Raw genomic sequence first — 26,964 nt, 5'->3', positions numbered from 1 at the left:
TCCTCTTGGATGTGGCATCAGTGGAATTAGATTGTACCTATGCCTGCAATGGAGAGGGTGCTAGCTAGCTGTGGCCTCTGCCCCTGAAGCTGTTGCAGCTCACTGTTTCTAACATTACGAGTGTCACATAATTTAAATTTTTTCTTACGCTGGGTGCAGTGGTTCATGCCTGTAATCCCACTCAGCACTTTTTGGAGGCCGAGTTGGGAGGATCTCTTGAGGCCAGTAGTACAAGACCAGCCTGGGCAACATAGGGAGACCCCCATCTGTACAAAAAATAAAAAATTAGCTGGGCACTGTGGTACATGCCTGTAGTCCCAGCTATTCAGGAGGTTGAGGTGGGAGGTTGCATTGAGCTGCGATTGTGCCACTGCACTCCAGCCTGGGCAACAGAGCGAGACCCTATCTCAAAAATAAAAAGTGAATTTTTCTTGAGGGAGAAGGGACCATTATGGTGACCATATTGCTTTACTTTCTGATGGTGTTGTCTTCAGAGATTATTGAGATTAGGTTGCTTGTTCCCACATGGCCACGTCCTGTCAGTGTTGCTTCTGTGTGTTCCCTTCCTGTCACCTGTTACTCCTAACTGCTGATGTTGTACCTTTTTCAAGCAGCCTCTAATTGGTTTCTCCCCCACCCCACCCACGCCATAGCGGTGCTGCTGGTGGTCTGCTCTGTGGGGCCGTCTTGAGAGGGAAGCTCTGAGGGAAAGGCTTTGTGTGCGTGCCTCGGTGCACTGTGCCAACCTGGATCCCTATGGCTGTGGGTTGGGCGCTTGCTGTTTGCCCGGCTCCATCCTGAGAGCCACGCTTGGTGGACTGGCTGCTTCAATCCTTGCAGCAACCCTCGAAAGTCAATACGGTGACTGTCTCCACTTTACAGATAGGGACACAGGCTTGGAAAGGTCACATCACTTGTGTCGCATGGCTAGTGATGGGGGCTGGCCCTCCCCAGGGTCTGAGTCTAGGGCCGGCATTTGGCATCACTGCAGGAAGTTGACACTTTTTCACTGTTACATTCCTCTGACTTACTTCAGTTCCGCCCCTACCCCCACCCCAGTTTTATTGACACTTGCACTTGTCTGTGCAGGCATTTTCTCTCCTGTTGCATAAAGTCTTTTTTTTAGTGGAAGGTAGTTGTTGCTGGGAAACACTGGAAGACAGAAATAGTCAGAACCTGGTCAACAATGAAGGTCAGCGTCATTGCTGGCCTCCGACCGTAGTGGTGAGTAGGTCGCTGCTGGACAGGAAGGCAAGGAGGAGCTAGGAAGGCAGAAATGAGTTGCTGCTCATGAGTGCAAGCAAGATGCTGGTGTTCTCTCTGAAGTCAATAAATCTGTTAAGATGCCCTTTTAACCCTGTTTTATGGGATTACAGGACTAGAAAAGTATGTCTTCAGCCTACCTAGGGCTCTTGACTTCAGACTCCCTGCTGTTTCTACAGGCAGTCTCTGGAACAGGGATTCTGGGTGTGTTGGAGGCTGGCTGTAGGCAGGCCTTACCCCAGAAGTCCAATGTGGTTGGCCCCTGGTGGGATGTCTTGGCACCTGGAGGTCTGGAAGCACCCGTGGGTGGGCAGTTAGGGCTGGTGTTCCTAGTGGAGGCTGTGCTGCCCTGTGGCTATTTGTGAAAGAGATTTGCATCTGGTCACTCTGGGAGCTTGTCTAGTTAAGTACTGGGTTCCCTTTGCTGAGATTTTGAGCAGTGATCTTTTTTCTCTCTTTCTCTTTTTAATGAGTAGAGCTCTAGGGTAAGAAATATTAAAAGGAATGTTTTTACATGGAAAATGTTTTTTTGGTTAGCGTTGGCTTTCACTTGGCCTAAGTCAGCAAATAGCTTTCACTCTTAAACTATCTGTCTTCTTGTTCTGGTTTTTGGAGACACGTAATGACTATTTTAATAAAATGCTTACAAATCATTTTTCTTTTTATGTTTTATGTTTTTTACATTGGCTTAAAAGTATTTAACACACATTACTCCTTGCTGTATAGAGGCAGGTTAATTGGAAAACAAATTGAAAACACTCTTTTTTCATAATCATGTTTACTGTGTTTTGTTCATGGGGGAGACACTTTGGAGTTCATGTTGGCCCCTGATGTGCCTGGCCCTTGGGATATGTGTGGAAGGAAAGTGTGGTTATGGTTTCAGAAGCTTGCTTTTTCTATACTTTTCATATCATTCATTTCTTGTAGGGAGGTATTTATATTTAGACTTAATATCTGTAACTTGTTTAAATTCTAAAAGTAGTGATTGTTCCTCACAGGAAAATTGGAAAACAGAAAAATAAAAGTTATCCGGAGATAAATGCTATTAATATTTCGGTGTACGTTTGTATTTTCTCAGTGCCTGAACAACTGACGTACGTTCTGCCCGGTTTTACATTATCTGTGAGCATCCTGCATGCCTTTTAAGACTGCATAATATTCAGTCATCTGGACATACACATTTAGTGACCTATTTCAGTAGTAATCTGTTGCTGGGATGTTTATGTTGTTTGTTCTTCTTTTTGCTCAAGCTGAGATAAATCTTCTTACACACAAACCTTTGACTGTGTCGCTGATTGACTGTATCCTAAGAGCAGACTCCTCCCAGTGGGATTAGTGGGTGAAAAGCTACATACAGGTGGAAAAGAAAGTTCATCACATCCTACCTTGTTGCTGTCCAGACAGTGGCCCCAGTTTACACGCGGCTGAGGACGAGGCCACCTACCTGCGACTCTATGAGCATATGACTCCTGAGAACATTTTAACTGTAGTCCAAGTAATTAAATAATTACTCAAGCTGTCATGCACTTGTTTTCATTATTTATTTATTTTTTTGAGGTGGCTTCTCATGCCGTTGCCCAGGTTGGAGTGCAGTGATGCAATCATTGCTCATTGCAGCCTCAACTTCCCAGGTTGAAGTGATCCCCCCACCTCAGCCTCCTGAGTAGCTAGGTACAGGCACACACCACCATGCCCAGGTAATTTCTAAATTTTGGTAGAGATGTGGTCTCACTATGTTGCCTAGGCTGGTCTTGAACTCCTGACCTCAGGAGTTCCACCTGCCTAAGCCTCCCGAAGTGCTGCAATTACAGGTGTGAGCCCTCGCTCCTGACCCCAGGCTGGTTTTGAACTACTGGGCTCAAGCGATCCTCCTGCCTTAGCGCCTCAAAGTGCTGGGATTGCAGGCATGAGCCACTGTGCCTGGCAAGTGCACTGGTTTTAGAACAGACGAACACATGTCATGGTAGAGTCTCTACTTGAGAAGATAGGCCCTGGCCCCCCAGTGCAGGGAACACGGAGCTGGGGTGGCTGTGGGTGGCTCTGTCCTCATCCTCGGTGCTTCTAGGGGTGTGCTGCCCGCAGGGATGCAGTAGATGCTGCAGACACAGGGAACCCTGCCCTCTGGGAGGCCCAGTTCCCAGTGCCCCTCCTGGATCCTCCCAGAGCTCCGAGTCTCTGTCACAGCACTGAAGCAATTTAATTGCCCTCCAGCTACACCACGAGCACCACAATAATAGCAACTAACATTTTTCATGCTAACATTTTTCCAGTTCACTAAGTACTAGAAATGCATTTTACTTAATTCTCACAAAAGCCTTAGGTAGGTGCCATTATTTCCATCCCATAGTGGAGGAAACAGGGGCTGCCCCTTGTGGACCCAGCACTGTGGCCGCCAAAGATGTCTCCTGACCGCTGTGCTCCGCTCGCCTCCTTGGATTTAATCTGCACAAATCACAGACCTCTGTAGTTACAGGACCTCAAGTGTGCACTTGATTTTGCTCCCTACTGGCCAGATGACCTTGGGGAAGGCATTTAGGGACTGACGTTGAGTTTTTCTTGTTTTTAACGTGGAGATAATTTGATCTGTGTACATCACGCTTACTGCAGGGATCAGATAGATGGTCGTACATGCCTGCATAATGGATGCTTGGGAAGAACTGTGCAAAAGGTGGTTATAGCCAGGTACATTGTCTCATACCTGTAGTCCCAGCTGCTCAGGAGGCTAAGGCAGGAGGATGACTTGAGCCGGGCAGTTTGAGACCAGCCTGGACAGCATAGACCATGTCTCCAAATAACAGACAGACAAAAACACTAGTACTTTTTGTTCTTTTATTCTTCATGGTCTCTCACAATGTGTCTTGACATCTTAGGCATTCCATTGACACCTGGCTTTTTAAACTGACCGTATTCTTTTCAAACATGTCTAGACCTGGCTTTCTCAGCCTACCTGGTTTGCCAGCTCCTGGGTATTCCACATGCAGACGCAGTACTCAGTATTAGGGAAAATAAACTCTATCAGGGAGGGCCTCTCAACCTTGGCACTCCTGAGGCCCGGGGCCAGGTACTTCCTTGCTCTGGAGCTGTCCTGGGCGCTGCAGGATGTTTTTAACAGCATCACTGGTCTCCACTGGCTGCATGCCATGAGGATCCCCACCCCAGTTCACAGAAAATGTTTTCAGACGTGGCCAAATGTCCCCTGGGGACAAAAATTGCCCCTAGTTGAGAACCCCTAGGTTAGGAAGTAATAAGACTTTAAAAGTTAAGTTAGGAAAAACATCTAGCAGTGTCCTAAAAAACGGGGGAAGGGGTTTGAACCTGAGGCAGTAGATGATAAGGAGCTGTTTGTAGGTTAAGCCTGGCATAGTGGCATGCACCTCCAGCTTCTCTGGAGGGTGAGGTGGAGGACCACTTGTGTTTTTTTTTTTTTTTTTTTGACTGTGTAATTAAGGGTATCATTTATTGTAATATAAGAACATATTCTAAAACAGCTGGGTGAACATGCACAACATAATATGATATTATGAGACATGATACTCTCCTGAATTTATATAATTTTTCCTTAAGATATCTATTAAATAATGAACAATATTTTAAAAATGTTAAAATCCTTACCATTGGCCAGTGTTGTACTGAATACCACTATTTAAGGAAAAAATCTGGGTAGACCGTTTGTCTACCCTTCCTACTTTCAAAAGGTCACTTAAACTTACTCATATAAAAAAGCACATGGATCTTTAGAGAACATGTACAAATAAATGAAGATTTACATATATTAATCTATTTAAATGTACCATTCTTAAGAAACAGAAAAACACTTATCTTACCTTGAATAGCCATTAGAAAAAACTCTTCAGCCGGGCACGGCGGCTCACACCTGAAATCCCAGCACTTTGAGAAGCCGAGTCGGGCGGATCATGAGGTCAGGAGATTGAAACCATCCTGGCTAACACGGTGAAACCCCGTCTCTACGAAAAATACAAAAAATTAGCCGGGTGTGATGGCGGGCACCTGTAGTCCCAGCTACTCTGGAGGCTGAGGCAGGAGAATTGCTTGAACCCGGGAGGCAGAGCTTGAGGTGAGTCAAGATCACACCACTGCACTCCAGCCTGGGCGACAGAGCGAGACTCTGTCTCAAAAAAACAAAACAAAAAGAAACAAAAACCCTTCAACCAGGGAAGTTCAGAGTCCCCAAGGAAGTCAAGTTGTCATCTCCAGTTCCTTGGCACCTATTCCAATTTTCAGAACCAATGGGAATTGGTGGGATAACATTAAAAATAGGCTTCTGATCCTGCTGTTGAGAAAGGGATGCTGTATTCATGTCACAGTGGTACATCTGTCCTCTAGAGGTACTCACACCATGAACAGAAATGGCAGACATTTTATTACCGATTATATTTGCTCCAGGAAAGCTTGCCTGACAGTAAACTGTGCCCAGTTTCTCTTGCTTAATTACCCCAGAGGTGCAGAGTTCGATGAAATCTTCCTTTTCTGTTTTCACTTGGGGCAGTGTTACATTATTGGGGCTTGACAAAACCAGATCTCCATTATCCTTAATTTTGGGTTTAGTGTCCGGTAAAATGACAGGCTTGCAGTCCTCATTCAGGTTTCCTTCCAAAAAGAATGAAGCGTCTTCTCCCACCAGAGGAGAAAGCAGACAGTTTTCATCTATCAACAGGTCTGATCTGGTGGAGGACCACCAGGCTGGAGTGCAGTGGCGCAATCTCGGTTCACTGCCAGCTCCACCTCCAGGGTTCACACCATTCTCCCGCCTCTGCCTCCTGAGTTGCTGGGACTTACAGGCACCCGCCACCACGCCCAGCTAATTTTAAAAAATATTTTTAGTAGAGATGGGGTTTCACCGTGTTAGCCAGGATGGTTTCCATCTCCTGACCTCATGATCCGCCCGCCTCGGCCTCCCAAAGTGCTGGGATTACAGGCGTGAGCCACCGCGCCCAGCTGGAAGACCACTTTCGATGCCAGGAGTTAGAGGTTAGATTGGGCAACAGAGCGAGACCTTGTCTCTTTAGTAAAAAAACCACACACTTTTTTTTTTTTTTTTTTTTCATGAAAAGCACCTGGCCTCCAAAGTGACTGCGAGGGTTTTCCAGGGCTTGTTTTTATGTGGCATGCTTATGTGAATACTGTTCAGGTCCTTCGTATTTGTGAAGAAACAAGGTGAGGAGGGCAGTGGCGGGCTGCCCCTCTGCTGGGCACGGTTAGATGTGACTGTCCCAGTAGGAACTCCTAGCCGTGAAGAGTGGAAGCCATCACAACTTCAGTTTCTCCAGCCTCTAACTGGGAATTGAGCATTCCCTGCCTTTATGGAACCAGGCAGGAATCCACAGTCGTACGAACAGTACCTGTGACTTGGTCACAGATGGAGTCACAGATACTTTGATTTCACAGTTGTAGAAAGCGTCTTAAAGTCTCCTTTATGCTTAGCACTCCTGTGAAGTGACCTGAGACCCACCTACTTTGTTCGAGAAGCCCATTCGTCCCCTAATACTTAGATGACGGTTTTCAATATAACTGACTTTGTTTGCAGTCCTGTGTATTTTATGCATTTAAAATATGTTTCTTAGAAGGGTTCAGTAGGTGTCATCAAACTGCCAGAGAGGTCGCGGGCACAAAGAGAAGGTTAAAACCCCGCTCTAGAAGCTCACTGCCATTTTTCTGAGCAGTTTTCAAATGCCCACCAGTGGGGTGCAGCGAGCCTTCTGGAGACCCAGGCTGCGTCAGTGTTGGGGGTGCTCTGCTTTCATCTGACTGCGTCAGCACGTCCCATTTGGATGTCTTTGGCGGAGCTTTCAGGAAATAGATTTTTAGAAATTAATTCTCCTCTAAAAGTTATGGTCCGGTTCATAAACATTAAAGTGAGTTGTAAGCACAGAGCTTTAAAGAAGCCTGTGTGGTGCTACGTTTCCTTTTTCTGTCAGGTGGCATGAACTGAGGAAAAACCTTTTTTTTTTAAAAAAAAGCGTAAATACCTGGGGCGGGGGTAGTTAGCAGGGGTCACGACCCGCAGCCACCGTCAGCACTTCACGCCATCTGCAGTTGTGGCTCCTCACCCTTGCCTGGGAGGGCCTTTGAGTCCCTCTGGTCTAATTGCGCAGTGCAGGGATTCCCGTTTCCATCCCATCTAAAGGGAGGTTGCAGAGGCTGGGCTCGGTGGCTCACACCTGTAATCCCAGCCAAGGTGGGAGGATGGCTTGAGCCCAGGAGTTTGAGATCAGCCTGGGTAACATAGTGAGACCCTGGCTCTGTTTATTTTTTTTTTAATTAAAAAAATAAGAGGAGGCTGTCGAGCCTTTGACTGTTTTGATCATGGCGAAGATTTATCTTGAAATACTCATGCAGCATCATTGTCATTTGGGAGCTGATTAGAAATGCAAGATTCTCAAGCCCACCCCGGACTTTATAAATCAAACCTGTGTTTCAACCAGATCCGGAGGCATTTTGCACATTAAAGTTTGGAAGCAGAGACGTCTCTAAACTGTAAGAATAAGAAGGTTAATTGCATAAGAGCCAGGGGCGGGCTGCCCGAGTCCAGGTGCCCCTAGATGTGCGGCCAGTGTGGAGCCTCAGCTTTCCTGGAAGAGCCACAGAGGCGGGTGTGCCCCGTGACTACCAGTAGCTTGCTTCAGAGTCATATTTCATTCCTGGGTTAGTGCTTTGTAGATCTGGTGGAACACTCTGATTGTCTGTTACATAATGTAGATTGCAGAAATTTTTCTTTGAAATAGAAGTGCTTTTCAATTTGTTTGATTCTGAATTTCATTAAAACTTGGTGATATCGTGATGTATTTTACAGATCCTTATTAAGGGCCTGCTTCATGCCAGGCCCAGTTCGAAGTGCAAAGGAACAGCAGTGAACAAAGCAGACCAAAAACACAGCTGCCTTGCCGAGCATCGAGAAGTCTTGCTGAGAAGGACATTTGAGTATAGATGGGAAGGCACAGGGGGCGCTTCCAGGCAGAGGGGACAGCCAGAGCGAGGGCCCCAGGCAGATGTGACGGCTGTGCCCAGGGCAGCAGTGCATGGAGTGAAGAGCTGGGGGAGGACTGGACGCCAGGTTTCAGGGGCCCGGCAGAGGGTCTTTGTGGGTCGTGGGAAGAGGCTGGCCGTGGAGAGGAAGAGAGCAGCTTCCCGTTGCCTTCCTAGCAGTAGCAGAAGGCAGCATTTGGAGCTGGTCAGTCTTCCCTCCCGTGCACATCAGGCCAGATGACGAGTCCTGTGGGTGAGCCTGAGTCAGAGAGCATTTGAGTCGAACATAGGTCACGTGGAGCAAACTGACTTCACCAAAAATAACCCCAAAACAGCATTTCTGGGAAACACAACTGAAGACAGCTTTCAATGTAAACAAAGGAGCAAAGTTATGATAAAGGCTTGGTTGGAAAAAGTGAACATTTGGAAAACTAAGAAGAAATGCCTTGGGGAAATATACGGAGGAAAACAGGTCTTTCTTTTCCAGCAATTGCCATTCTAAGGAGTTTTCCTTCCTGTCTCGATGTCAGATGCAGTGCGTGTGTTTTGCTAGGGTGGCTCACGGGCTTTCCCCTTCCACTTGTGGTTGTGGCAGACGGACCTACAGCCTTTAGCTCTTCCTGTCTGTGTGGGGAAAGGACTTCCTGTTTTCTCTGGGTCTCCTCTTTGTCCTTGCCGGGAGTGGACCGGATGATGGGTGCAGTAGAAAACCTGGACTTGGGGTCATGGTTGGTTCTCAGCCTGGCCGCAAATTAGAATCACCAGAGAAGCTTCAGGCACAAAACAAAAGAAGCCCCATTTCCAGAAACTCTGATTTTGGTGGGGAGTGTGGGACGTGGTCTTCTCAGGGCTTTGGTGTTCCAGTATGCCATCCAGGCTGAGAAGCACTAATCAGTACCGCTCTCCTTCTCTCCAAGGCTATGTTCTCCCCTGCTCAGCCCTCCTCTCCCCTTCCTCCCCCAGCAGGTTGAGAGTCGGGAGGCTGGCTTTCCTTTGTGGCTGTTTGGAGTGTTTTAGGGTGGGCAGGCGGTGTGTGTGTGCGAGAATGCACTGATCACACGTGTTTTCTTTTGGGGGCAGGGAGGTTCGCCACTACCAGCAAAGTTGGAACTGCTGATGCTGGTTGTCAAGACAGCGCACTCTCAGCAGCTGTGCATGGTGGTGTGCACCTGTGGTCCCAGTTACTCAGGAGGCTGAGGTGGAAGGATCACTTGAGCCCAGCAGGTCGAGGCTACAGTGAGTTACGATTGTGCCACTGCATTCCAGCCTGAGTGACAAAAGAGACTCTTTTTTTTTTTTTTTTTTCCTCCTTAGATGGAGTCTTGCTCTGTCACCCAGGCTGGAGTGCAGTGGCATGATCTCAGCTCACTGCATCCTCCACCTCCTGGGTTCAAGCAGTTCTCCTGCTTCAGCCTCCCAAATAGCTGGAATTACAGGCACCCGCCACCACGCCCGGCTAATTTTTGTATTTTTAGTGGAGACGAGGTTTCATTCACCATGTTGGCCAGGCTGGTCTCTAACTCCTGACCTCAGGTGATCCACCCGCCTCGGCCTCTCAAAGTGCTGGGATTACAGGCATGAGCCACTGTGCCCAGCCAAGACTCCGTCTCTTAAAAAAGAGAAAAGGCAGCTCTCTTTCCCTTCTTAGAACCAGGACTTAGAATGTATATCAAAGTAGCTAAAAGAATGTGGAGGTTCATGCATCAGGCATCAGGCCAAATTGAATGGACTCTGCTGTGGTTATATTTCTTTTGTTTTTTTGGAGATAGGGTCTCACTATCACCCAGGCTGGAGTGCAGTGGTATGATCATACCTCACTGCAGCTTCAAACTCCTGGGCTCAAGCGATTCTCCTACCTTAGCCTCCCAAGTAACTGGGACTTGCAGGCACACGCCATGACTCCCAGCTAATTTCTGTGTTTTTGTAGAAATGGGGTCTCAATATGTTGCCTAGGCTGACCTTGAATTCGTGGCCTCAAGTGATCCTCCTGCATTGGCCTCCCAAAGTGCTGGAGGTAAACAGGTGTGAATCACTGCACCTGGCTATGTTTCTTTTTTGTTTTTCTTTTTTTTGAGACAGAGTTTCACTCTTGTTGCCCAGGCTGGAGTGCAATGGCGCAATCTTGGCTCACTGCAACCTCCAGCTCCTGGGTTCAAGTGATTCTCCTGCTTCAGCCTCCCCAGTAGCTGAGATTACAGGCGTGCGCCACCACGCCTGGCTAGTTTTGTATTTTTAGTAGAGATGGGTTTCACCATGTTGGTCAGGCTGGTCTCAAACTCCTGACCTCAGGTGATCCGCCTGCCTTGGCCTCCCAAAGTGCTGGGATTACAGGCGTGAGCTACTAAACCTGGTCTCGGCTGTGTGTTTGTTTCCTTCCTTTCCTTTTCCTTCCTTCCTTCCTCCCTCCCTCCCTCCTTCCTTTCCTTCCTTTCCTTCTTGTCTCACTCTGTCACCCAGGCTGGAGTGCGGTGGTGCGATCTCGGCTCACTGCAAGCTCCATGTCCCAGGTTCACACCGTTCTCCTGCCTCAGCCTCCTGAGTAGCTGGGACTACAGGCGCCCCCCACCACGCCCAGCTAATTTTTTGTATTTTTGGTAGAGACAGGGTTTCACCGTGTTAGCCAGGTTGGTCTCGATCTCCTGACCTCATGATCCACCCGCCTCGGCCTCCCAAAGTGCTGGGATTACAGGTGTGAGCCCCCGCGCCCAGCCTTGGCTGTGTTTCTTATACAGTTAACATGTTAACTTCCTGAGTTGTCTTGCAAAGTAATATTTACTGTTTGGAACTAAAAATCTCTTTGTGTAAGGTTTGCATCGTACTTGTATTGTTCTTTTATCTTGTTTAATGGGAAAGGAGTTCATTTCTGGGATCTCTAACCATTGAATAATGAAAGAGACTTTGTTAAATCAGAAAGAAATCACCCAATTTAAATTACAAATATAAGTAATTCACAAAATTTAGTTTTCTTGATAACATGTTAGTAATGTTATCCAAAGAATTGACTTTCTGGAGGAGTTACTGCATGGCTAGGACTTTTTTTTTTTTTTTTTTACTTTTTAAAAAATTTAAATAGAGACAGGGTCTCGCTATGTTACCCAGGCCAGTATCAAACTCCTAGCTTCAAGCAGTCCTCCTGCCTCAGCCTCCCAAAGTGCTGGGATTACAGCCATGAGCCGCTGCACCCGGCCTTATTTTCTCGAGTTATATAAACTTCCCAATTATGTAGCCCTGTGACGAGTTGCTTTTCTTGGAAGGCATCTGTTGAGCCGCGTGGGATCTGTTAGTCCCTCTCCCTGCATGAACAGCCCAGGAGGGCTTCCTGCTGGGGGGCAGGGGCTTTGACAGAGCTGGGAGCAGAGGATCTCACTGTGGACTTGGGTGTGGCCCGTGTAGCTCACTGTCTGTGGGATACAGCAGGTGCTGGTCCTGCAGGAGTGGCGGCAGTCTCCACCCTTTCCTCCTAACTCCAGCCTCTGCCTCCACTTTCATCCTGTCTGAGGTCGAGGCCACGCCTACCTGGCCAGCCCTCTGCAGAGAGAGTGCTGGGATCTCTGCTTGCCAGTGAACTTAGGGGATGTCTTGGTCAACTGCCACCTACCGTCCAGGTATGAGATGAAAGAACAAGCAGAGACTGGAGAGGTCAGGCCATCTTCCAGGTTGCTTGTGCCGTGCACTTTCCCATACTGTGAATGCAGCATTGCTTATCAGCTCTTTTGATGAACTTTAAGATCTTACGCCTCTCTCTTATATCCTCCGAAATTTTGAAATACATTGAGACCGTAAAGAAGTTACAGCATTGGCCATTTTTATTCTTCTAAATCCTATAAGTTATAAATGTGTTTTGGCTGTGAAATTTTAAAATATTGATGGAGGGGAGAATGAAAATTACTGCTACCCTCCTCCTCTCGCCCCTCTGGACCCCTTCCAGCTTATTCCACGTTCACACCATCACTGAACCCAGGAAGCAGGAGGGGTGGGATGAGCCTGGCTGGCCCTTAGCTTGTTTCTGGGCTTGCTGTGTGTTGGGAGCGCTGGTGGTCAGGAGGGCCTCCCCCACCCACAGCTCGGGGGCGGCCGTCATCTGCAGGTACACTGTCTGCTTAGCAGGTCTCTGTCGATGGGGACTGAGGGTGTGCCCCTCTTTCCCTATCACAGACACTCCTGCAGTGGGCACACCCTGTCAGGTCTTTTTCTCACGTGTGAGTACGTTGTATGATGAATTCCTAGAAATGGAATTGGGATGTAATTTTAGGATATGCTTTTTCAAACTGTACCCCAAATAGACCCAGTTGTATTCTGTTCTTTGCTGTTGTTTTTAGAGTATTTTATGATTTAAGATTTATAGGAGGAGAATGTTAAGTCCTGCTGTTTAATTCATTTGATAGGGAACTATTTGATTTGAAGAAATGTGAAAATAAAAGTTTGCCACAAATAAAAATATATATTTCACATCACCTTGGCTAGTTTCTTTTTTTTTTTTTTTCTTTTTTCTTGGAGATGGAGTCTTACTCTTTTGCCCAGGCTGGAGTGTAGTGTCACCATCTTGGCTCACTGCAACCCCTGCCTCCTGGGTTCAAGTGATCCTCCCACGTCAGCCTCCCAGGTAGCTGGGACTACAGGCAGTTGCCACCACGCCCAGCTAATTTTTGTATTTTTAGTAGAAGTGGGGTTTCACCATGTTGGACAGGCTGGTCTTGAACTCCTGGGCTCAAGAGATCCACCCGCCTCAGCCTCCCAAAATGCTAGGATTACAAGTGTGAGCCACCACACCTGGCCTCTTTGGCTACCATAGTTTCTGTGCACCCTGATGAACCCCAGCCACAAGACGTAAGCTCCCATGTTTGGCTCAAGTTATCTGAGCTCTTTTGCATTTTCAGTGGAGAGTAGTAGGTGAAATTTTCATCTTTCTTGGAGAAAGCTTATTATTATAGTAATATGTGTTTTGTAGAAAAATGGAAACCAAGGTAATTATGAAAGACTTAATTAACAAATAAAATTGTCCCCTTATTAACTCCGTGGGAGAAAATAAGATGATTCTGTTTCTGTTCCTTCAGATCACTCCAAGAACCGAGGCTCCTGTCAGCAGTGTCAGTAATAGTTTGGAGAATGCCCTGCACACATCAGCACATTCCACGGAGGAGTCGCTGCCCAAGAGGCCCTTAGGAAAACACAGCAAAGGTGAGTGCACGTGAGGGCTTTAGGAGGACGTCTGACGGATGGAGGATGGGCACACCCCAGATCCCCGTGAGGGCATTGTTAAATGCTTTCAGATCTTTCATAAATGCTAATCTTATGTGTATTTTTCTAAATTCTATAAGTAATACATGAATATACTTTGTCTTAAAAATCTCAAATATTGATGTTTATTAAGGAGAAGTCCAGACGTGGTATCTCATACCTGTAATCCCAGCACTTTGGGAGGCTGAGGCGGGCAGATCACTTGAGGTCAGGAGTTCGAGACCTGCCTGGGCAACATGGTAAAACCCCGTCTCTACTGAAAATACAAAAATTAAGCTGGGCACGGTGACTCACGCCTGTAATCCCAGCACTTTGGGAAACCAAGGCAGGCTGATCACCTGAAGTTGGGAGTTTGAGACCAGCCTGACCAACAGGAAGAAACCCCATCTCTACTAAAAATAAAAAATTAGCCGGGCATGGTGGCACATGCCTGTAATCCCAGCTACTCGGGAATCTGAGACAGGCGAATTGCTTGAATCCGGGAGGTGGAGGTCATGGTAAGCTGAGATCACGCCATTGCACTCCAGCCTGGGCAACAAGAGCAAAACTCCGTCTCAAGAAAAAATTAGCCAGGCCTGGTGGTGCACACCTGTAATCCCAGCTGCTTGGGAGGCTGAGGCAGGAGAATTAGCTGAGTGTGGTGGCGCCTGCCTGTAATCCCAGCTACTCAGGAGGCTGAGGCAGGAGAATCACTTGAACCTGGAAGGCGGGAGGTTGCAGTGAGCCGAGATCATGCCACTGCACTCCACTCTGGGTGGTAGAGTGAGATTCCATCTCAAAAAAAAAAAAAAAAAAGGGTGGGAGGAATAAGTTTTACACCCTCCTCCCCCCTCCACGTGGAAATCAGCCTTAACCACTAGAGCAGTGTTGTCCTGAAGCGCTCTCTGTGGTGACGGAGTGTTTTCTGCCTGTACCAAGTTGGTCGTCACCAGCCACACGTGCCTTCTGCGCACTTGAAACATGGCTAATGTGACTGGCTACCAGAGTCTTTATTTTTCTTTAATGTACACGTGGACAGCTCAGTGTGGGTGGTGAGGCGCGGCCTGAGCCCCTGTGGCTCTGAACGCCAGCCTCTGCAGTGTTACGATCAGCTGCAAAGTTGCTAACCATGCCATGGTAGTGGAGGCTTTGGGGAGGGGAGAGTAAGGTAGTTTGTAGGACTGGATGGACCAGATAATGCATTCCCGGTAAAATAAATGCTTGTGTGGTTTGCAGAATCATCCGTAGTGGGGAGAGAGAGACAAGGGTGGCGCTTTTCACTGGGGTCACTTGTCCTGAGCCCTGATGGCTTGGAGGCACCGAGGCCGGCTGTGTCCATATCTGCTGGCCTCTGTTCTCCCTGTGTTATTTACAAAGATGTTTGTCTTCTAGCAGGTGCACCACGTGAGGCCCGGAGCCGCACTCGCATGCCCCGTGCGCTCTCCCCCTTGTCCCCATCCCTGGCGTGGCGCTTCGTGCCTTCCATAGGCTTTATGACTGCTTTGTTTCTAAAGTCCCGTTCTGACAAAGCCATCGAGAGCCACCTGTGTCTGATTTAGATCCTAACTCTGGAAGGACCTATTTCCCCAGCAGCTGCAGCCTGTGTTGATGTATGTGATGAGCACGGTATGGTATGGAGACAGTAACTCCTTACTGCAGCCCTGCGAGGGCACCTGTCCCCACTTGACCCTTGTAGCAACCCTCTGAGGTCACAACAGTCTTTGTCTTATCCACTGCTCTTGGGAGAGTCTGTGGCTGTTAGTTGAGCGTCTTCACCACAGCCTCATCCTAGAGGTGCCGCAGTGCTCCAACCCTGGAGTGGACACTTGGCATCGGAATTGCAGGGAGTCCCTCCGCTGTAGAAAGGGCTCCTCCTCTTCCTTCCCTACGTCATCCCAGGAGAAAGGCCTGCCGTGGAGTGCTGCTTCCTTTGTCCCCAGACAGTCCAGCCTAGGAACCTGTGCCCTGCACACCCTGTGAATCTTAAGGGATGGACTCTTCAGTGCTTTTTCTTCAAGACATAATTGTTGACATCCCCATTCTTTGTTTTTTTCCGTATAATTTCAAAATAGCGAGTATCTGTCATTGTCTTGTCCGCATGCTTTGGTGCCCAGAGAGACAGAGGGTGAGCTGACTCTCATGTGAGCTGTGGCAAAGCCTGCGTAGGCCGGCGGGTCGGCTCTGAGGCCACGAGTGGCCATTCTCAAACCCCACAGTGCTTAAAATACCGTAGTGAGCAGAAGCTCTTAATTATCTGCAGCATTCTGCGTTCATTGGTCATAGAGAGTCGTGGTTTCTCTTGTCTAGAAATTGGCAAGCAAGTTAACTTGGTTTTCTTAGTCACTTTTCATGTGAATCCTTTTAATCTGTTGGGTGCAGGTTATTGCTCTTCAGAAAGTTTAAAGTCACTCTAAGTTGTATAGTTTTATTACTATAATGTTTTCTCTCTGTCTTTTCTGTATCCTACTTCTGTTTTGTTTTTTCTCTGCTTCTTCAGAAATCTTATAGTGATACAGTTTAACTTACAGAGTGGTCAGGCACTTTAGACATTTCTTAGTATATAAAAGCTCAGGAAACAACAGTCCAAGCACATGACTAACTTACATAACAGATACTGACTTACATCATCTTCATAACAGCCCTGTGAGGGTTGATTATACCTATTTAATTCTAACTGATCCCATGTGGTGATTTTTACCCCATTTTACAGATGGGAGAACTGAGTCACAGATAAGACCTTTTCCTGAGGTCAGCTGGGATTCAAAGCCAGAGCTCATGCTCTTAACCCTGTGGCCGGCTGAAGAAAATAGCAAAGGAAAAGAAAGGTGGGACTGTGCTGAGAGTGGAAAACACAGTTATATGGGCAGTGCCTACAAGCACACATTAACTAGTGAAATCATTCGTTTTTTTCCTGACCTATTTATTGTGAACGTTTTCCAGTTCAGGAGTAGAGATTGTAGCCTAGTAAACCCCGTACCCGGTGCCTGGCTGCAGCTCCAGGTCACTGTGTGTGGCTTCGGAGTCCCCTGCCCTTGTGGATGTGGCTGAGAACTGCAGGGCGCTCTCCAAGCGTTCCAGTCCCCATGTTGATGATTTACTGAAACCTAGGGAAGCTGTCGGAATGTACAAGCTAAGATGGAAACTGCTTTTACTAATACTCTCAACAAAGTAAGTTCTGTAACTTTGGACTTTGAGGAATTATAATTTTTTAAAGTTTTCTTTTTGTGAGACAGTGAAGGAGGTATACTTTCATTCAACTTGTTTATATACCAGTAGTTCTCAACCTTTTTGGTCTTAGGACCCCTTTGCACTCTTAAAAATTAGAGGTTCCAAAGAATCCATGTTTATGTGGGTCATATCTATAGGTAGTTACCATATTATCAGTTACAACTCAGCTTTTTTAAAATTGTGGTTTTTTTTAATTTTAACCTAAATGAATGTTTTCCATTGTGCGCCCCTGGCGTTTGTGTTTGCTATGCCATACAAACTCCAAAGTCTTGTACTTTCGGTAAAAAAAAAAAATCTATCCCAACCAATTAGAACATGAATTCTAAGAAGACAAGAATTCACCTAAAATCTAAATTCTAAAATGCCCTCAGTCTATGGCCTTTCCTGGGTTGTGCTGGGATTCCAGTGTGCAGCTGGAATCAAGCCTTGATAGTTTCGATTTCTTTATTGGCTTTTTATCCAGCATTTTATTATGAGGACTTTGAAACACACAGTAAAGTTCAAGAAGTTTCACAGTGAGTACCCTCCACCTAGATTAGACAGTTTCATTTTACTGCATAGATGCTTTTCAACTCACATTGGGGGTTGCAAGTTGAAAATACCATAAGTTGCAATGCACCAAATATACCACACCTGCTAAACATCATGGCTTAGCCTAGCCTAGCCTACCTTAAATGTGCTCAGAACACTTGCATTAGCCTACAGGTGGGCAGAATTATCTGACACACAACCTACTTTAAAGTGTTGAATCTCTTATGTAATCTATTGAGTCTGTACTGAAAGTGGAAACGGAATGGTTGTATGGGCACTCAAAGCAGTTTCTTCGGAATGCATGTTGCTTTTGCACTGTTGTAAAGTTGAAAAATCATTAACTCCAGCCTTCTTCAGTCAGGAACCATCTGTACTATTTTTAAGCTGGTTGCCTGTAGCATTCCTCAGCCAGGGATTCTGATTTGAGCCCTAGGGCACAGAGAATCATTTGAGTGACTGTTTTCTCAATTTCCCTAAAGAAAATGTGATTAGAGACATAGGAGTAAAGTTCTTCATCGTATAAGAGCTGTAGAACAATAGGACTTTGCTCTCTCTATGAACCGCCCAGTTAAGAGAAGGAACAGGAATGCAGTACACATCTTTACCTTTTCAGGCTCCACTCCGAATTAATGTTGAGCCGCTCCATGTGACACAGAAGCCTCTTGTCACTGCGTTGTTCAGTGGGGTGCCGAGGCCAGCTCATGGTATCTCCTGAGAGCCTGCTGTTCACTTTCCAAGTTTTTTTTTTTTTTTTTTTTTGAGACACAGTTTCACTCTTGTTGCCCAGGCTGCAGTGCAATGGCGCGATCCCGGCTCACCACAACCTCCACCTCCCGGGTTCAAGCATTTCTCCTGCCTCAGCCTTCCAAGTAGCTGGGATTACAGGCGTGTGCCACCACGCCCCACCAAGTTTGTATTTTTAGTAGAGATGGGTTTCTCCATGTTGGAGAAACCTCAGGTGATCCACCTGCCTCGGTCTCCCACAGTGCTGGGATTATAGACGTGAGCCTCCACGCCTGGCCTCCAGGATTTTTTAAAGCCCACTGATGTTGCATTGGTGGCTGATGGTGGCATGTCGTCAACCATGGCGGGACATTTATGCTTTGTGGATCGGCAGATGACACAGATCAGGGGCTTCCCTGTCCTCACCAGTTGTCAGCCGTTTACCAGGCATCATCAGTGCAGCTCTGCCCCATCCTGTATGTGTACTTATCCCATGGATCCAGCTATGTGTGCTCTGCACCGTGTAAGACAGGCCTAGGATTTTTGCATATATTTTAAGAAAGTAAAAGGAAAAAGATGATAGTCTTTTATATTGTCCATATTATTTACTATTTCCACTGCTCTTCATTTTATCCTGAAAATTGGAATTTCCATCTGGTCTCATTTCCCGTCAGCCTGAAAAACTTCCTTTCACATTTCTTTCAGTGCAGTTCTGCTGACAGTGGATTTTAGTTTTCATTTATCTGAAAATATCTTTGTTTTGCCTTCATTCTGGCTAATTATGGAATTCTTCATTGAGAGTTTTTGTTTTAACTTTAACAATGTTAATTTGCTATATTCTGGCTCTTGTTTTCCTAATGAAAAGTCCTCTAGCATTTGTGTCGCCGTATGCCATGGGCCATTTTTCTCTGGCTGCTTTGAAGATTTTCTCTTTATCTTTGGTTTGGAATGGTTTGTCTATGATGTGCCTTGGTGTAATTTTATTTCTTGTTTACTGAACTGCTTGTGTCTGAGCTTATGCTTTTCACTACAACATAAACGTTTCAGTCAGTATTAGAGTATTCTTTCTTCCTCATTCTCCTTCTCTTCTCCATCTGAGAGTCTAGTTTTCATGTATGAGAAACCTTTGGTCTTGCCCCACAAATCTGAGCTGAAACTCAGTTCATTTTTCAAATTATTTTCTCTCTGTCCCTCAGACGGGACGTTTTCTTTTTATCTGTCTTCAAGCTCTTGTACCCTTCTGTCATTTTCAGTCTGCTGGAACACCAAGCTAATGGATGTTTTCATACCAGACACTGTATTTTTAGTTTTAGAATTTCTATATGGTTCTTTGTTATAATTTCTGTTTCTCTGCTGAGTTTCTATCCATTCACTTATTGTGAGCATTTTTGTTTTTACATCTTTGAACATCATTGTAATAGCTGCTTTCAAATCCTGGTCTGCCAGTTTCAGCATGGGGGTCACTTAGGGCTGGCGTCCATTCATCGCACTTTCTCGAGTATTCCTCACGTTTCCCTGTTTTTATGAATGTCTAATTTTAGATTGTGCCGTTGTGCGTGATTATAGTTTCCAGCTTTTCTCGTGTTCTGAAGAGTGTTGTTTCTCTCTTGCAACAGGGAATATTGTTTGGACAAGGTCGCGGCTTCCGCTGCTGGGGTGGGCAGCAGATGGAGGTGCCTTAGTCCTTAGACTGCACCAGCTGTGTGAAGCCGGCCCTCCACCCGTGGCTGGGGCAGCAGGTGTACGGTGGGCACGTGCAGAGCCTGGGCTTTGTCTGGGAGGCTCTCCTTGGTGGGTAGCTGCGCTCATCGCAGCCCTATCCCCTCTTCCCAGGGCCGGGCACTGACGGGGGCACTGACGGGGCCTGCCCTCGGGTGAAAGGCACAAACCTGCACCCTCCCGTATTCTGCGGCTTTCCTCCAGGTTCTGCCTGCTCTCACTACTCTCCAGTGACTTCAGAGGGGTGTTTTGTTCTGTAAATACATTTTTTCCTAGGATTTTTCTTTGTTATTTGTGGAATAGGAGCTGTTGCCATGACTGGGGCCCAGCAGGCCCAGGTCATGCCACATGCCCTTAGTTGGGCTCTGCGTGAGTGCCGCTCGCTCCCAAGCATGGCTCTGTCCCCCAGGGGCCCCCACTTCCTTCCAGCAGGTGGCTTTGCTGGAGGTTGTCACAGGTCAGGACTCCATTTCCAGCTTGTTCAGACGCCAATCTGCCCCTCTCTTCTGCCTCCCCTCCCAGGCTGGGTCCACTCCTCTGTTGAGGGAGACAGGTGCTTGGCATCCCCCTCTGTGTTCAGTCTTCTCTCCTTTCTCAGGGCCCCCGAGGTATCTCCACTTGGGCGTGGGCACACGTGTGCACTTGGGCCGCCTGAGCCCTCCTCCCTGTCACCACACAGCCACGCTGCCAGAAGGCATGGGGCTTCGCTGTTTCTTTCACTTCAGCACCTGCACCACTCACCCCAGCCTCAGCATCTGCACCTCCCTGAAGCTGCTCTCACGGAGGGTCATGAGGGGCTCTTCAGTTGGCAAGCAAGGTAGGTGCTTTCAGAGCTCACTACCTTTTCCTGGCATTTGTGACTGCCCCACCCCAAACTCCATCCTCCCTTGGCTGCTTCTGTTTTTTTAAAATTGTGAAACGTCATCCCTGTGAAGCCGGTGGGCTCCATTAAATCGGTTTCGTGAGAACACCCTTGCCTGGCTTTCGCCTTGCCTCTCTGTTTCCTTTGAAATTCCCTCTTCTCGTGTCCCTCAAAGGCTAGTGGTTCTGATAGCGCTCTTCTGTACCCTGCTTTACGCTTTCCCTGAGCCGTCTTACCTGAGCCTGTTCTGCAGCCACTGTCCCTCTCTCGGTGGCTTTCAGCTCTGAGTTCAACTGAGACGCTTGCAGACTCCAAGTCCTTGTCAGCCACTGGTAACGTGAATATTTTCACCCATGCAGCCAGTGGGTACACAGTTGCCTGCCCAGCATGGAGCTGCCAGCTCCTGCATGCCCTCGACATGGTTCCAATATTTGTGATTGATCCCAGCAATCGAGTGCTTAGAGCAGAAACCTGGAAGTCCAAGGCAGCTTCTCTCCCACGTGGTGGCTCTGGCCCTGCGAGGCTGTCACCGTTTCTTCCCCATCATCTGGGCCTCCATCTTATCTGTCACTTCATGCGTCCCTCTGTCTTTGGCCTTGCCCCTCTTCAGACTGTCTGTCTAGCAGGGACCAGTCCAGTACACCCTGCGTCACTGCACGCCCCTGCTTACGGCTTGTCCGCGGTGGCTCAAGGACGCTGCAGTCAGCCCACACTTGCCCAGCCCTGCGCCGTGCAGGGAGAGCCGGGATTCCTTTTGCTCAGGCGAGGACATGCGGCTTTGAGGGGTGAAATAACTGCCCAGGCTCATGAGCTAGAAAGTATCACATTTCAAACCAAGACATCTGAATGCAGCGGACCTGCAGGATTTCTTTTCCATGTTCACTGTGGTGTCACCAGCCAGGGAGCTGCTGCCTCTGAGTGACCTTCCTTCCCCATGTCAGCTTCTGACACTCCCCTTCCACTCCGAGGCAAACAGCACTGTCCTGCTCCCGGGCCCTGACTGCAGCATCCCTCTGCCCAGAATAGACCCTGCCCTTGAAGCCTAGCGCAGCGTCACTTCTTTGAACCTTTTCATTTTTATATCACTTATGGCTGGCGCTGCGCTTAGAGCATACTAGTGCCGAGCAGAATGTTTACCTTAATATGTAAATGAGTGACATTCCTAGGGCCCCTAAATTCAAGTCCCACATCACTAATCGTTAAAAATGGAAATTTGGGCGCGGTGGCTCACGCCTATAATCTCAGCACTTCGGGAGGCTGAGTTGAGTGGATCACCTGAGGTCAGGAGTTTGAGACCAGCCTGACCAACATGGTGAAACCCCATCTCTACTTAAAATATAAAAATTAGCCAGGTGTGGGAGCCCACGCGCCTGTAATATCAGCCACTTGGGAGGCCGAGACAGGAAAGTTGCTTGAATCCGGGAGGTGACGGTTGTAGTGAGCCAGGATCACACCATTGCACTCCAGCCTGGGCAACAAGAGCAAAATTCTATCTCAAAAAAAAAAGGCTGGGCGCGGTGTCTCACACCTGTAATCCTAGCACTTTGGGAGGCCGAGGGGCGGATCACCTGAGGTCACGAGTTTGAGACCAGCCTGGCTAACATGGTGAAACCCCATTTCTACTAAAAATATAAAAAATTAGCTGGGCATGGTGGCACGCACCTGTAACCCCAGCTACTCGGGAGGCTAAGGTAGGAGAATCGCTTGAACCCAGGAGGTGGAGGTTGCTGTGAGCCGAGATCGTGCCATTACAGTCCAGCGTGGGCAACAAGAGCAAAACTCCATCTCAAAAAAAAAAAAAAGGAAAGGGTGTTCATTTCCTGTTTTTGCTACTTTAAAAATATTATCAGGCGCGGTGGCTTATGCACTTTGGGAGGCCAAGGCAGGCAGATTACCTGAGCTCAGGAGTTCCACACGAGCCTGGGCAACATGGTGAAAACCCTTCTCTACAAAAAATACAAAAATTAGCCAGGTGTGGTGGCGCACGCCTATAATCCCAGCTACTCAGGAGACTGAGGCAGGAGAACTGCTTGAGCCTGGCAGGTGGAGGTTGCGATAAGCCAAGATCATGCCATTATACTCCAGTCTGGGCAACAGGAGTGAAAGCCTGTCTCCAAAAAAAAAAAAAAAGGAGAATCTATTGTCTGCTTTATGTTTTACCAGTTTTTCACTACTTTTGTTTCTCTTTGTGAAGAACAAATGAAATTAACGCAATGTAGCTAGATAATAAAAAACCAAAGAAAAATAAATTATATCATGTTCTTAAGTGTAACATGGTATGTCCTAAAAAGATGTAGGGAAGAAGCAGCAGTTTCATCAGTGTGATAGTGAATGTTCAAATTCTAACAACAGCTAAAAGAAGTAATGCTTCTAAAAATGATCCCATTAACATAGACAAGTAAAGTGAGAAAGTAAGTTGATATTTTAGGAAAATTATTATTTAACTGCTAGTCTTAAGAATACAGTTTTCCAATTTTTAAGTGAAAACTGGCTTTTGGTAATAAAATTTTAAAGCAGGAAGTATCTGGTGTGATTGTGGTACAGCTCTTAGTTCAGGTGTGAAGACATTTGGTTGTATTGTATAGAACTTAGAAGAAGGGGTGTCTGCTGGAAAACAATCTTGGTTCTTTTTCTCTCTTTTTTTTTCTTTTCTTTCTTTCTTTTCTTTTCTTTTTTCTTTTCTTTTTTTTTTTTCTGAGACAGGCTCTCACTCTGTTGTCCAGGCTGGAGTGCAGTGCCTCAGTTTTTCAGCTCACTGCAGCCTCGACCTCTGGGGTCCTCCTGCCTCAGCCTCCCGAGTAACTGAGACCACAGGCGCACACCACCATGCCCAGCTAACTTTCATATTTTTTGTAGAGACAGGGTTTTGGCATGTTGGCCAGGCTGGTCTTGAACTCCTGGGCTTAAGCCATCGACCCACCTTGGCCTCCCAAAGTGCTGGGATCACAAGTGTGAGCCCCACGCCTGGCTTATCCCAGGTCATTTTTTAAACTCTCCCCTTTACTATAAATACTCCCTTTACTGTGATTTTTTAAGCATAATTTTGGTAATTATTGAAGTGGTTTCTTATTATTGAGAATGTAGATTAAACCACTTAATAAAGATACCTTGAAAGCAAATTAAAGAAAGACATTTGGCAGAAAACTACTGGATTTTTTCTCTAGGTCTCTGTCGACCTAAAGAGAGAGGGATTGGGGTTTGCTCTCTTGGTGGCGTTGCTGAGTTAGTGGGGGTCTGTTGCTGCACCTGTGCTGCTGAGTGTTCCTCTCTCTTCCTTCGTGGTCATGGATGGAGGGCCTAGGAGCCCAGGAACCATGGTGCCCTTTCCCCTGCCCCGTGCCCCTCACCCTCTCTTCCCTGCATCTATCCCTTCCTACTTCTCTTCATAGTTTTAGGGATAGGAACGTTAAAGTGTGCCCAATTATTTTTATAAGGTTTTGTTCTAGAGAAAGGATATAAGGAAGCTTGTAAAGACAGACCACAACAGGGTTAAGAGACGCCTGGGATGTGTTGGTCAGCCACAGCTGTGTTAACAGCCGACCAGCAGAGCTCAGGAGCACCCCAGATGAGCGCCTTCCTCACGGATGAGCCAGCATGGGCTGGCTGCTGTCAGCTGGGCTATGCTGTTCAGGTCATAGTGGCTGGGGTGGCTCTGACTCAGGTGTGCCTCATCCTCCTTGAACTGGTGACCAAGGGCACGTGGGAGCCATGAGGATTCGTAAGGCTGAGCTTGGGCCGGCACACGGTCATTTCTGCCTCTTTGTGGTGTCCACAGCGAGTCTCATGGCCACACCCCTGAATTCAAGGATAGGAAAGTCTGCACCACTGTAAGCCAGCCACAACATGGGTTGCAGTGTGACGAAGGGTAAAGAACTGTGGCAGAGAATTCAGACTACTGCAAAGTACACAGATAATTCAGAGAACAGAGGCTGATCATTTTGATAAGTATCCTACTTAGGGAAACTCCAGTTAACATTCTCTGGGAGGTTGAGGGGATATTGCATTTGTTGAGTGAAAGCTGGGTGCCATGATAAAAGAAAAAATGAAGACCAAGAAAGAGTTGTTGGGATGTAAAAATGACCGCCAGAACAAAACATTCAGTAGTGTTCGAGGATTGCTGAACGTGGAGGTACAAGGTAGAGAGAAGGTGAGTGGCGCAGACGGGCAGCCAAGCTCGGCCTCTGAAACGCAGGGTGTCTGGAAGAGAAGATGAAAGGAAGGAGCGCATTCAGTACGCATGGGCAGAAAACGGCCTCGTGAGTCTTCCTCGAAAGGGCAGACCGAGTGCTGAGAAAGGGGAGTTGAAAACACCCACATCGAGACGCATTGTTGTTTCTGATAAGGGATCAAGAAATGATCTTACACATTTTCAAAGGAGAACAACAAAACAGATCTCACTTGTGAAGAAACCAGAATCAGGCTAACTTGGACTTGCTCTTTGCAACAGTGGATGCCAGAGGACTGTGGAAAGTCAAGTTTTGAATGAAAGTTATTTTCATTAAGAATAATTCAAAACATTTCAGATTTTGGAGCATTTTGGATTTCAGATTTTCGGATTAGGAATACAACCTGTATATGGAAATGGAAGCAGTTAATGATTGTGAAGAAGATTATCTTCCTATAGAAGAATGGTATGCATTCCGAACAGTAGATTACAATATATTAATGCAATTAGGTTTTTTCCACCAACAGAAGAAAGAAAGGCAGTTAACTCCAGAGGACTCATACCTTCATGCTTATATACACAGATTGTCGAGGGATGCCATTATTCAAGTCACCAGTCATCAGGGAAATACACAGCAAAGCCACGGGAGAGTGTCATTTCTATTCACCGGGGTGATGAAAGTCAGAAGGACAAAATAGCAAATGTTAGGATCAGAAGCAGCTAGAGCTTTCATCCACAGCTGATAGGAGGATAAAATGCTACAACCATTAAGAAAACAGTTTGGCATTTCTTATGAAGTGATGAATGTATCTTGTATTCCTGCAGTTCTCGTCCTAGGGAATTTATCCCAAAGAAATGAAAGGGTATGTCCACACCAGCACTTGTAGATGAAGGCTTATAACAGCTTATGCATAATAGCCACAAACTGGACACAACCCAGATGTCTATGAGTGGGAGAATATGGATAAACAAACTGGTGTATTTATACAAGGGAAGAGAACTCAGTCATTTTCAAAACTAATACATGTAACCGCATAGGAATCTGAAAAATACAGTGTTGAATGAAAGCGGGACCCATGTATGGTCCTGTTTATATGATGTTCGAGACTTTTTGGAGAATTGAAAAGCACTGCGTCTTGATTCAAGGATTAGTGATCACATGGGTATATGAATTTACCCAAACTCGTTGAGTTGTACACTTCAGATCTCTGCATTTTGCTCTATGTGAATTTTGCCTGAAATTAAAAAAAAAAAAAAAACACCTGACCCCCTTGCCGTTTCACACAGACCCTTTGCAGTCTGGCTGGTCTCCAGGCTGCCTGCTCTGTTCTCCCGGCCCAAAATATGTGTGGGTGGAGGAGTGAGGTCTGTTTCTTCCCCATCTTTAAGAATGTGTATATGTCTTTTAAGACTCTGCCCCAAAAGAGCTTTACTGGAATGTCTTTTCCTAGTGTGTTGGCAGAATTCTGTTTTCCTCTTGAGTCTTAGATGACGTTATATGTATTTTGAATGTGAAAATTCTCACGTGGTATTTGTAACTAAATTGTCTTCCCGTAGAGAATGTCGGTTTGCTGGCCGGGCACAGTGGCTCACACCTGTAATCCCAGCACTTTGGGAGGCCAGGTCAGGTGGATCACCTGAGGTCAGGAGTTCGAGACCAGCCTGGCCAACATGGCAAAACCCCATCTCTACTAAGAATACAAAAAAAACTAACCAGGCATGGTGGTGCGTGCCTGTAATCCCAGCTACTCAGGAGCCTGAGACAAGAGAATCGCTTGAACCTGGGAGGTGGAGGTTGCAGTGAACCAAGATCACGCCACTGCGTTCCAGCCTGGGTGGCAGAGCGAAACTCTGTCTCAAAACAAAAAGAAAAAAAAGAAAAAAAAGTCAAGTTTGCTGACCTCGGCTATAAACCAAGGAAAGCAAAGCCACTTTGTCATCATCTCATTTGCTCGAAAGGTAGAGTTTGTTGTCAGCATTTCCACTGACGCTCCGATTCAGGAGCTGGCAAACTTTTTCCATAAACGGCCAGGTGATTCATGTTTTTGTGTTTGTGGGTCATGTATAGTCTCTGTCTCATAATTTTTGTTTTTGAGAACGAGTCTCCCTCTGTTGCCCAGGCCAGAGTGCAGTGGTGCAATTTCAGCTCACTGTAACCTCCGCCTTACAGGTTCAAGTGATTCTCTCACCTCAGCCTCCTGAATAGCTGAGATTACAGGTGTGTGCCACCACTCCCAGCTAATTTTTGTATTTTTAGTAGAGATGAGGTTTT

At 46.8% G+C, this 26,964-nt stretch overlaps 1 protein-coding gene across 2 annotated transcripts in view; it reads left to right on the top strand.

Annotated features, from left to right (window-relative positions):
• ZCCHC14 (zinc finger, CCHC domain containing 14) overlaps positions 1–26,964 on the top strand; it is a 92,436-nt gene that overhangs the window by 19,526 nt on the left and 45,946 nt on the right. For both annotated transcript variants that reach the window (XM_011971697.1, XM_011971706.1), the window contains exon 2: positions 13,302–13,425. In XM_011971697.1, coding sequence (XP_011827087.1) covers positions 13,302–13,425 — 124 coding nt within the window. The remainder of the gene's footprint in view (positions 1–13,301; positions 13,426–26,964) is intronic.

This window comes from Mandrillus leucophaeus, unplaced genomic scaffold (genome assembly GCF_000951045.1).
Source record: "Mandrillus leucophaeus isolate KB7577 unplaced genomic scaffold, Mleu.le_1.0 Scaffold10, whole genome shotgun sequence".
NCBI classification, from domain to species: domain Eukaryota; kingdom Metazoa; phylum Chordata; class Mammalia; order Primates; family Cercopithecidae; genus Mandrillus; species Mandrillus leucophaeus.
Note: the sequence above shows the minus strand (reverse complement) of the source record. Positions and strands in the feature narration are given on the sequence as shown.